The sequence below is a fragment of the Branchiostoma floridae genome, chromosome 12 (assembly GCF_000003815.2).
Source record: "Branchiostoma floridae strain S238N-H82 chromosome 12, Bfl_VNyyK, whole genome shotgun sequence".
NCBI classification, from domain to species: Eukaryota; Metazoa; Chordata; class Leptocardii; order Amphioxiformes; family Branchiostomatidae; genus Branchiostoma; species Branchiostoma floridae.
Window position 1 is genome coordinate 21,947,400 of NC_049990.1, and position 12,187 is coordinate 21,959,586.

Below are 12,187 nucleotides of genomic sequence, written 5' to 3' on the forward strand. Positions count from 1 at the left end.
CGCTATCAGGAAGCGGATTGGCTCTTATTACGTCCTTATTTTAGACGGTACGTTTATTTTTTTTTTCAAATTGGGGCTTTCTTTACTAACCAGGGACCCCAAAAATATTGAAAGTTTAGTATTTTCTGCCCATATTTCCGCGGTGCTTTTGCTTAAAATTCAATATTTTTCGGACGAGGCAGCGCGGATTTCCCTGCCGCTAGCGCTATGACCCAAACCAAGGACGTTGATATAACGTCCTTGCCCAAACATAACAAGGGATGACCGGTTCTGGACTTGCAAAAACGTTTCGGTGCAGGTCCAAAAATACCGGAACACATGTGATTCGGTACTGGACTCGTAAAAAAAATATATCCTTTTCGTTTTAGACCATCTTTAACCTTCCAAAAATCTTGAAATTTGCGCTGAACAAAGACGAAAACATCGAGGTCACATGCTACACACACAGTCACTTACTTCCGTAAATTCTCTATCAAAACACAGAAATTAACCACCAACCAAACAAATTAAAAAGTTACCAATACTTTTCCACTATTTTTCACCCGTAGTCAACTTGTTTTAATGTTCCAGCAACGAAAAAATCCTTCCAAAACAAAGCACAGCGTTCGATCGGCTCGAAAACATCCGCCATGTTGGATTCATCAACTTACGCCGAATCTCGCGGTAATGCGCGAGAGAATTATATATTTTCTGCAGTGCCGTTACATTTCGATAGGGGGCAGTGTCTATGACCTCCTTGGTTTCTGCAACATTGAAAATAGCACAAGTGGTGAATAAGGTATTCTAAGTTGGAATGTTTCTTCAAAATGTTATTTTGTAACAATGATTATAAAATAAACTTCTTTTTTTATTTCTTCAATTTTTATTTTCATTCATTTTTTTTACTTTTATTTTGATCTTTGTTGATGGTGTGACACTCAGATAAAGAAAATATGTGCAAGGAGGTTAACCTCCTTGATATGTGCAATAACATAGGAATTATTCTGTTCATTATTGATACAATTAACTGACATGGTACTGAGGCATAAATAAATAAAAAGAGCCTACCTGCTTATCATCTTCTCTTGGACTGAAGTAGCATGGGCAGTTTACATGTCAATTTGGTATTTTTCCGGGGGGTACTTTTATTCCAGGGGGTACTTTTATTAGATTTTGAAGATTTGTCCGGGGGGTACTTTTATTCCAGGGGGTACTTCTATTTGAGAGGTGAGAGTAAAGGTTCTTGAAAGAATGCCAAAATGGTAACATCCATCTTGAGCTTTTTGTGTATTCTGAAGAAGTCAATTGTTACTGTTGTCAAAACTTGGTTGGGATGTGATAAGTCATTGTATTGTTTCGGGCTTCTCTGTCTATCTTTGTATGTCTCTTTTGAACAATTGACATACGTTTTACAAAGGAGTGCTTACCATTTTAGTGGGTGAAGTCTGCCATCTCGAAATGCATTGTACGAAACAGAAATCCAAGTGTGTAACGTCCACCCCATAGCCCAATTTCATGAAACATTTTTCCATCCTTGTTCAAAAGGCCTGAAGTAAGATAATACGGTATTTCTGTTTGTAGTTCAAGTTTAGGAAGTGTGTGGGATGTAGATATGCCACATGGTCAAAAATGATGAACTTTGAACACCAGTTTTGCCATGACACCATTCCCATAAGTAAAGAACAGCTGAGCTACTAAAGAGAGGACCAGAGGCATCTTGTAACTTAACCCATCCAGAAAGATAAGTACATGTTGTAAGTCTCCAACTAGCAGCTGCATCACTGAAGGCTAGAACTTTAGACACATCTCAGTAAAATTTCATATTCTTCTGGGGTTTGAAGAATGTGTGGAGAAACATAAGATGAATTTAATCATTTGAAATATGACCGTTTGCTTCTATATCATGAGTGTACACGTTCATTACGTCTAGTGTATGCACATACTAACTACGAAAGTGAAACACCTGTATGGTCCAAAATTAGCCTACAGTCCATTTGGCAATTCCAGCATTTGAACAAGGAGTTGACGACAACTTGCATCCCTTGTTGACAACAAATTGGAAGTGGTTATTTCCACCAATTAGCGAGCCATTCCCCCTCAATTAAGGCAGGGGGATGGGTCCTTTGTTGTACCTTCCCTGGGGAAAATTGTTGCCCAACCCCTTTTAATGCCATTTTGAGATAACATTGTCTTGTTAGGGGTACCTTCAGATTGGAGAGACATACCGATGATCCATATGTGAGGGGAGATAACAATGTGCTTGGTCAGTCCTACCAAATTTGGGACCCACTATTGTTGGGTCTTATCTGAGAAAACAGGAAAGATTGCAGTGTTATCACATCTCCCATCTTTCCCACCCCACTTAAATGGAAGAAAAGATACAGGCACAAAAGTGTTTGTATAGTTTTAGACTGGTTTTAGACTTTGCTGTTTGCCATTGTCTTCATGGAAGGCTGCTGCCCAAAGTACCATCTATTAGATAATATGTCATGTAATTGGTCCCAATGCAGCTAGAATTGGTCATCATTTATGAACATATTTATTAGACTAGAAAGGCCGACATTTGCTTAAGAGCAAATACAGCATATTTCAGCCATACCCCTTCCCACGCAACATTGGACTGTTCCAAATCACCCCTGCGCAAAAATGGAACATCCTCTTAACAGTACATTATCCCCCAAAGTGGACTGGTATTGTGAATTGATTCCAGGTAAAAACAGAGCTTGCTTCTATTTTTCAGAAAATGACAATAATCACACCTTCCATTCAGAAAATTTTCATCATGACTGAAAATTGTTGAATGACTTCATGTAATGTCATTAACAATTTTCAGTACGATAACTAGGTGTAAGTTTAAAAAAGTATAAGCTCCTTGTAATGTGGGTACATTTATTATTGCAGTGAACTTTTTTTTATTCAAGTACGGCATACGATTTAATAATTATCAAGCAGGTGCAGGTACTGTAGGAGCGTTTGTTTTCTTCAAGCTGTAAAACTGTTAAACTGTTTTACTTTGTATGCAATCAGCCATCGAGCCCATTCTTATTTTAGTTTAACAACTTCCTGCCAGACCCGGAAGATACGATTGAACCTTGTTCGAGGATTTATTTTCGTCTGTCTGGTCAGTCTGTTCATACCCTGGCGCTGAGAGTGTTTTATTGGGCTGAAACTCTGGCAGTTTAAAGTTACTTACAATTTAAATGTTCAAAATTTATGTCAAACAACAACAGCACTAGGAAATGTGGCCACTATAGACAGGTGGTCACTATAGAGAAAATGCTGATCTATTGACTAGGAGCCATACGTTACACATGATTTCAGTACACTGATCATTAATCATCTAAACATTGCACAGGTAAGCCAATTGTTTAGATGTACAATTAAGTTCAAATAATTCTGAAGAGAAATATTGATGAGAAAATAATCATTCTCGCCACTGTCTAACTTATAATTACGTATCAAAACTAAACGCAGATTTTCTAACTAACGCACCTTTCGCCGACTTCATCAAAGGACCGCCGGCTATCAATCAAACACGGCTGTTGATTAGACTTAGAGTTTCAAACAGTCGTGTGCTGTGTGCCAGTTGACAGCGAACTTCATGCTACGTGATGTTTTACATTGCTTGGACCTTCTTTCCTACAACGGTGCTTCTACAAAATATTTAGACTGTAACACTGAGTCCCACATGTTTTATAGAATAGAATTAGACGCAGAACAGCGTTTTTTGCTGGGTATTTTTCTTGAAACATGTCCGTGGGAATATCAGCGAGGCGGCGACGTAGGGATATCAGACCGTCAACAAAAGTCGCACGGCGGCTAACGGCGCAGCGAAGATACTAGCGCTATTAATAAGCGCTTCAACTAAGGATGGCAACCCGTACAATATTTTTGTATACTTTTGAGCTAAGTAAAGTTTGTTGTTTATGAGGTTTTAGTTGTCTTTGAAGCTTTGACCCGAAATATTTTAAAGTCAAACTGCTGAAGAGAAGTAAGTGACTGCTACGATTATCGTAGATATGGCCCTAAAAAAACTGATAAAAGAAGCCTTCTCAATAGTCTAAAATGCAAGAGCTTCCGGGGGGGCTTCGCCCACCTGGGTCCCCCCCACAGTGGCCCTGCCCCTGGACCCCGCCAGGGACATTCGGCGGCCCCCGGACCCCTGTCCGACGCTTTGAAAAAATCCTGGCGAGAAGTCTGTACGGCCTGAGTCTTCAAGTTAACGTATTGTGTGGTCCCGCTTATGAATATTAATTAGCCCTCGCTTTCCTCTTCGCTGATTGGCTGAACCATTAATTGAATTACTGTAACTCTTCCTGCCGGCTAGACGCAGGTGCAGATGTCGGCTCTGTGGGGTGAACGTCCGAAAGGTCATGGCGTGGAGAACGAAAGAAAACAAATTTCCCCTAAAAAAAGTGCTGTAATTAAGCCTTTTACAGTACTTTATGCCAAAAATTTTACTTGGATCATTTTACCAACTATCTTATGCCTATCTATACCAAATGTTACTCATACCAGGGTACAGGGGTGCAAAATATACCGTTATAAGACCGTCAACAACAGTCGCACGGAGCTAACAGCGCAGCGAAAATACCATCGCTAGCGTTTCAACTTCGGATAACAAGTTATAAGTACTGTTGAACTCAGTAACGTTAAAGTTTGTTTTAGTTGCCTTTGACGGTTTGACCTGAAATAGTGTTACGCTAAACTCCTGAAGAGAAGTTAAGTGACTGCTGCGATTATCATAGATATGCCCCTAAGAACTGATACAATATAAAGCCTTCTGAATAGTCTAAAATGCGAGAGCCTTAGGCGGGCTTCGCTCCCCCTGGCGGGAACACTGCTATATATGGGATCATGAGGCCCCGCTTATGAATACTAATTAGCCTTTGGCCTCCCCTTCGCTGATTGGCTAGGTCTTTGATTCAATTAACTCTCCGGCTGACGCGCACAGGTGTGGCTCTGTGCGGGGTCACGGAAGGTCACGTCAGGAGGCCAAAAGAAAACAAATTTCCCCTCAGAAAAGTGCCAAAATTAATCATTTTAAAGTTGTTTATGTCAAAAATTTTACTTGAATCTTGTTACCAAGTATCTAATACCTATCTTTACCAAATTTCAGGTCATTTAATTGTAATACCAGGGTACAGGAGCCAAAAGTGTCCTTTTTTGGTCAAAAGTTGGCCAAAAATCGCAAAAATAAGCATTTTGTTGCACTGTACACCAAAAGTGTTATTGAATTTATATGAGGGCATTATCAAGGCACATCTCTGTCAAATTTCAGCTCATTTGGTTGTAATACCAGGGTACAGGGGCCAAAAGTGTCCTTTTTTTGGTCAAAAATTGGTCAAAAAATCGCAAAAATAAGCATTTTGTTGTACTGTACACCAAAAGTGTTATCGAATTTATATGGGGGCATTATCAAGGCACATCTCTGTCAAATTTCAGCTCATTTGGTTGTAATACCAGGGTACAGGGGCCAAAAGTGTCCTTTTTTGGTCAAAAATTGGTCAAAAAATCGCAAAAATAAGCATTTTGTTGTACTGTACACCAAAAGTGTTATCGAATTTATATGGGGGCATTATCAAGGCACATCTCTGTCAAATTTCAGCTCATTTGGTTGTAATACCAGGGTACAGGGGCCAAAATATACACTTTTGGTCCAAAATTGACCAAAAAATCTCAATAAAATCATTTTAGAGGCAGATATGAAAAAAATGAGAAAAAAGCATCAAGGTATTGGCCCACTCTACCCTTGTGCCGAATTTCAGGTCATTCGGTCCAGGAACGGCGGAGATGAATCACTTTGAAGATTTGACAGGAGAAAGAAAGAAAGAAAGAAAGAAACATTACGAATACAATATATTTCACCATACTATGTATGGCTGAAATATAATAATATATTTACATGTAATTGGTCCCAATGCAGCTAGAAATTGGCCATTATTTATGAATTTATTTATTACTTTTTAATGAGAATTTGATATGTATAGCCCTGAAATAGATAATGTCTAACTTTGAAAAATTATCAATTCAACTTGTATTTTTAGCTGAGGTTTTGAATCTGAAATAGAACTTAAAATCTGAAATGTGATGTCTTCATATAGTTTGGCTATATATATGCACTTGCCACTGGCTATCATTGTCATTTATGATGAACAGTTACAATGATCTAAACAACTGTAATTGTTATCTTCATATTAGATAGATATCATATTAGCCTTGAAAAAAAAGATTGAACTTACATGGTGCATACATCTGCTCCAGAGTTAAAACTACCCATCAAAATTCAACTATTCAGACTTCTACTTTACATTACTGAGTATATGTCATAACCACTCAAGAATACCACTTGGGTATGTGAAAGCTAGTCTACCTGGACAGGTGGTCCAATTTGTCAAATGTGCATCAATTAGAAAATTTACTCAAGGACCAGTAGAAAGTATTGGCCAGGTGGTCCTTATGTTGAGGTAGTCACTTGTAATTGTATGTAGGTTTGACTTTATAAGTATGGAGGATGCCATTTATTTTGTTTGTGTAGCACAATTATGCGTCCAGTCAGACAATGATCGATGTAACGTTAAAGATAGCTGTGGTTAAATATGGGGTTAATGGAAGACTGGAAATTACAGTGAGAAATTGTATTCACCCTGCACTGTTGACTTAACCTGACCCCTCGGGTGACCTCCAATCTATGATGATCATCACCAGCAGCTGCTGCCATTTCTGGGGTGTCTTGAAACAGGCTAGTCTACCCAGCATGCTGTGTTCCTGTACCTGAAGGCCTTGGAGCCAAATACAAATCGTAAATTTGATATGTTTGAAGAAGAGCTTTGGCTTGAGCTTGTAACTCGGAAAGTACACTTTGGTGTAAAATTAGAAGAAGAGAGATCCTGAAGAGGGAAAATCCACATTAGTTGAATAAAATGTATACAAATGTATATCAGTGCTAGGAAAAAGTCTGCAGTAGTTTTGACAGCACATATCAGTAATGATTACATTCCTGTAAGAACTTAGGGGCAGTTTACACGAGGCACTTTGCAAGACGTATGTCATTTGTCATAGGACAGTTTTCATTTTCAACACGCTGTGTGTGTCCTAGGACTCATTTTACACGGTCAAAAAAGCATCCTAGGACACGCACTATGTGTCAAACGTCAATTTTTTTTTTGCCTCGTGTAAACTGGCCCTTAGATATTTGTTCTTTCCCTTTCCTGAAGCCTACGGGTACATGTAGTAGCTTGTTAAAGAGAATTCCTTCCTTGTGAATGGTAGAAATTTCAGGAATGCACTCTGTACATTAGCACAACTTACAGCTTACGTAAAAAAAAAAGATGACATTTCTAGTTCTTAAGAGCCCCTCATACTTTCTCAAATATTGGACATCAAAATGTCCTAGCTCGTCTACCATACATCTCTTCTATTGTTCAAAGAGAGAGAGAGTGATCCATGTTGTCTTTGCCCACTAGCATGGCAAATCTGTTAGTAATGTCAAGAACCGGGTGACAGTTCTGCACCAGCAGCTTCTACAAACAGGATTATTTCACTTAAGTCTCTCATTGGGAATTTCCTTGGAACAGGGGATCCCTGGAATACGTCTTGGCCACTGGAGTAGAACCAGCGCCTACGTCTGTCCATTAGTGCCGATCCCCTTTCTTCACAGGAGAATTTCCCTTTTGTGTGTGGTATAAACAAGGGTGTTAGGGAACACATTATGGTACCAGGTGACAGGGCATGGCAAACAGGGCTTAAGGTTGGGGCTGAGATTACCAAAGCCACTGTTTATGTTTTTAGGTTGTGTGGGTGAACAGGGGGGGATTGCCATCAGGTTAGAGGTCCCTCTAGGGGTGAATGAATAGACTGACCTGTTTACATATCAAAGTCTCAGATAACTCTGGAAATGTATATATTTGAACCAGCTACTTAGGGAGGATTATTGATGGCTGATTTAAGTGAGGAGACTGCTTTGGGGATGAGTTAAAGTCACCTTAAGGTCACGTCATCTCCTTTGGCATGATCCTTGGAAGGAAGGCTTAGCTGTACAAATAAATTGGAAAAAGGTTAATTTAAAAGTCAGATGCCAAACTGATGTCAAGTGTACGTGTTGTAGAAATCTGGTTACTCTCTGGATATTTTTTTTCATTTAGGGTACTTAGGGACAGGGATTGAAATTCATGTTAGGGAATAGGAGCACCTAACCTAAAACTGAAAAGTAAAGGTGCACATATAACATTTTTGTTGCACAACATACAACAAAGTTTTCGTTATTTTTTCTGACACTCCAGTTTCAAGAATATACTGTACGTTACTAACTAGAACAATAATACCTTCAAGTTGTTATGTACCCAACCCTACTCAATTATCTAGGTGCTCCTTTGTAATTGTTGGTCCCTGAAAGTACAATATTAAAAGTATAATTATTAATAATAAAATGTTTTCGAGCCATGAGTGTTTATAAATATTGATATCTAGAATCTTCTATTTTCTAGAAATTGTTGTAATATACAGTTATGATAAAGAGTTATGCAATGAATAGAAGAAAACTGTAGTTTGTGATACTGAATTTGTATTGTATAATATGTTTTCCATATATAATATTACAATTTTCCATAACAGAATGTTCCTCTGTGTTGTTCCAGGTTTGACAGCAGACCTGTACTATGTGAGAGATAACCAGGTGAACAGCTATGCCCTGAAGTTCAACCTCCCTGTACCTGCTGACATCAACAGTCTACACTTCACATGGAGGTCCAGTATGCCAGGGGTGAGTTTTGGTGTAGTGATTATTGTAATACTTTAATTTAGTTGAAAGGCAACATTTTTGCAAAATGCAGAATGTTTTTCTTCTAGCCTTGTGTCAAGCTACTCTCAAACAATGCTATACGAAATACACTAGGCTCACCCCATAGTAGTATGTGTGAGTGAAAAAAGAATTGGGGATATGAATGGGGGTATCTGAGTATCCTGATGTGGTAGCCAGCCCAGGTAACCAGGCCTGGTGCACTGCCCAGCCTTTTCTGTAAACCCTGTTGAGACAATCTGCTTCATCAATCTTAATCATTTATCATTGGAGAATGATGTGTTGATAGTAGTAATCAATTTTGCTTACCTGTTGTTTTCAGGTTCGTTACCGCATGAGTCTCCTGTCAGAGAACACCAGAATTCTGAAGAAGCCAGAGACCAACATCTCACTTGCTGGGGAGGTTCCACTGGCGGAGTCAGGTATGCTACTACTGTTGTTAGACTGTGTCAAATGTGCATTCAAATGTACATCCTCAACACCCCCATTATCACCCTTTTTTACATCGCTTTACTCAAATTCACACTTAGTTGCTGTATATTCGGAAATTGGTGAAGCCAGTTAAATGCGCAATAGATGACCGCACACTTCTGTTAATTGTATGGAATCCCCAAAACCCAAACCGGTACGGTCCAGCTGGATAACTTTGCATTATTGCACCACCCAGATAACTGATCGAAATAGCTGGCAAATGGCTTCTACTGTATTTCTAAATCTTGCAGAGAGGACAAGCTTTTGGTTGATACATGTACTGAGTTAATGCCTTGATGTAAAGTGCAATTTTAAATTTGTATGTTGGTGCTATGACTTATTGACTATGTTCTGTCCCATGCAGTCTTCAGAGTGAACCTGACTTGCTCAGGCCAGTCTAATGCAGAGGTCGGAGTTCACATACAACTGAACGTGACGCTACATTCAGCCCAGAACTACACAGTACTCAACTTCCGCAGACGGAAAATGTGCATGATAAGTACGTATTTCTGAATTTTAATACATGTTATATATAAACTTCTATTACCAGTCAGTATGAAACATGTATGTGCTTCATGTACCATTGCAAGATTTTGATGATGAAAAGGTTTGGTCATGATAAAACTTTACATCAAAAATAGCTGTTGAAGTAAAGTGAGTGGAGACCAGTATATGAAAGGTTTGGCACCAGGCTGTTGTTGCTTACCAGACTTGCATGTCATTGAAAAGGTTTTGGAATATTGAAAATTTTGAGCCAGGATAACTTAATATGTCAAAGAGAATGTAAGTTTTTGTTGGGTATACGGAATCTGTATTCAACAGTACTAGTGCATCTGTTTCTCACTTTACATTTAAAAATTTATTTTTCATTTCTTTTCTTATCTTTTCATTTCAGATGATGAACCCATCATTAAACCTGGTACTGGGAGTGTGAACAACTCTTCACCCATAGTGAGAGGTGAGTCAGGTCTGTTGGCTCCCTCTTTCTGTTTCAATCTGCATGACACTCGCATGCTCAAGCTCATCTCCAGGCAGATTTACCAGTGGCATAAGATAGTATCAAAGCTGGCCAAGGAGTATAGCCGGTCAAAGGGAGTAGACTGGGCACTGGTGGCTGGCTGGCACCCTTTGACTGGCTATACTCCTTGGCCAGCTTTGATACTGTCTTATGCCACTGATAAATCTGCCTGGTGGTTATGCTCAAGCCTGATATGTAATATGTTTGGGTGCATGGAATCACTGCAGTTCTTAGAACTTGTTGGAATGATTTGGAAGTAATTCCAGCCTGGTACTGTTTTTTAAAGTAGGAGAATTGTGTCGTTTGCAGAATAAGTTTTGCCAGTGACATGTCTTTGCAATTCCCTTTTTTCTGTTGGAAAGCTAGTTCACATTTATCTGCAAGGTAACCCATATCTGTTGTTTTTGAAAATGGTATTTAGAAACATACAGTCGACGGATAGCGGTTTCCAATTGCAATTTTTCAAAATGTTATAGCTAGAAACCACTGTCCATCGACTTGACATCCCCATGTACAAAAATGTACTTGATACCCTAATTATGAAAACAACAGGTAAAGGTTACCCTGTGGATAAAGGTGAGCTAGCATTACCACTTTCTTGATGTTGTTTTGTTGTCTGTTAGACTTCTATGGTTTGGAAGCTATTTGTCCAGAAAAAGATATACAGCTTTGATATTCTTTTACTTTTTTATTTAAAAGAATTCTATTATCACAATTACTGACTGACTTGATTATTGTTACAGTTTTTAAGAAGCATGTTAGGTAGAAATTTTGTTCAACATTCTGACAATCTTGTACGTTCCTTACCACAGACTACTCGGTCTCCAACTCCACCAGTGTGTTCTACATCGCTGTGGGCGTGGCTTGTACAATCATCTTCCTTATCGCCATGGCGATAGCTGCAATCAACGTCCACTCCATCAAGCAGAACGACAGAATAAGGTATATCTTATGACATGAAATTGATATTTTTCCATTACACTTCTTTTATAGTTTTTTCTTCAGCACTTCCTTTTTACTCATGGTATTTATAAAGATGACATCTACTACATCCTATTAATGATTTGCTGCTCTTTCAATTTTTATTGCTTTCTTGTAATTTCTGCAAAAGCTTTTACTTGTTTTAATGCTTTACCCTGATTTTAATACATCTTTTCTTCCGTACTTCGCTTAAGTGTGTGCCACCCTTTTTGCAAATTGTTCCTCAGTATACACCACAGGACTGTCTCCAGCTTTCAAATTTTTGTAACCCTCTCATTTTTGGGAGCCCATGTTGTTGATTTTCCTCACCAAATCTGTCATTTTAGTTTATGAAAATACATTTTTATCACATTTCATGTCATGAAGTTAAGATTTTTAGAAGGATGGGGTGGAATTTTTTCTGTCCCAACTAGGCTAAGCAAATTGCATCCCAAGACCGAGGTGTGGTTTCTGGAGACAGATCCTACAATGGCATAAGATAGTACTAAACTGGCCAAGGAGTGTACTCAGCCAAGAGGTGTACATTTGCCATGTAGCCAAGCACACTCCTAGGCCAGCTTCACTCCTCAGCTTTTCCTACTATCTTATGCTACCGTAGGATCTGCTTGGAGATTAGAGACAGTCCTGTTAAACCATGAAGACTTTATCCAATCCCAAATGGCTTGAAAAGTGGTGGTTAAGTCAAGTGCACACTTAAGAGATGTCTCCTCCCCTAACATCTGATTTATGCTTTGTTACTTTGTTCCATGTGTGTTACAGGACAGCTACCGATAATTACGTTCCTCGCTCTTGTAGGACACGGTACAGCCTCTTCCTAATCTGTGTACTGAGCATTTGCCAAGCCTAACCTACCTCCTAACACAATATGCTATACCCTGCAAGCTTTGAAGCACAGTTGAACATAAGCACTATCCTATCACACCTGTATTTATCTCATTAAT

At 38.9% G+C, this 12,187-nt stretch overlaps 1 protein-coding gene across 1 annotated transcript in view; it reads left to right on the plus strand.

The window, feature by feature from the left end:
- Positions 1–12,187, plus strand: part of LOC118427190 (tyrosine-protein kinase RYK-like) — a 50,502-nt gene that overhangs the window by 33,330 nt on the left and 4,985 nt on the right. The window contains exons 2-7 of the mRNA XM_035836826.1: positions 8,616–8,740; positions 9,099–9,198; positions 9,612–9,746; positions 10,143–10,214; positions 11,078–11,207; positions 12,006–12,069. Coding sequence (XP_035692719.1) covers positions 8,616–8,740; positions 9,099–9,198; positions 9,612–9,746; positions 10,143–10,214; positions 11,078–11,207; positions 12,006–12,069 — 626 coding nt within the window. The remainder of the gene's footprint in view (positions 1–8,615; positions 8,741–9,098; positions 9,199–9,611; positions 9,747–10,142; positions 10,215–11,077; positions 11,208–12,005; positions 12,070–12,187) is intronic.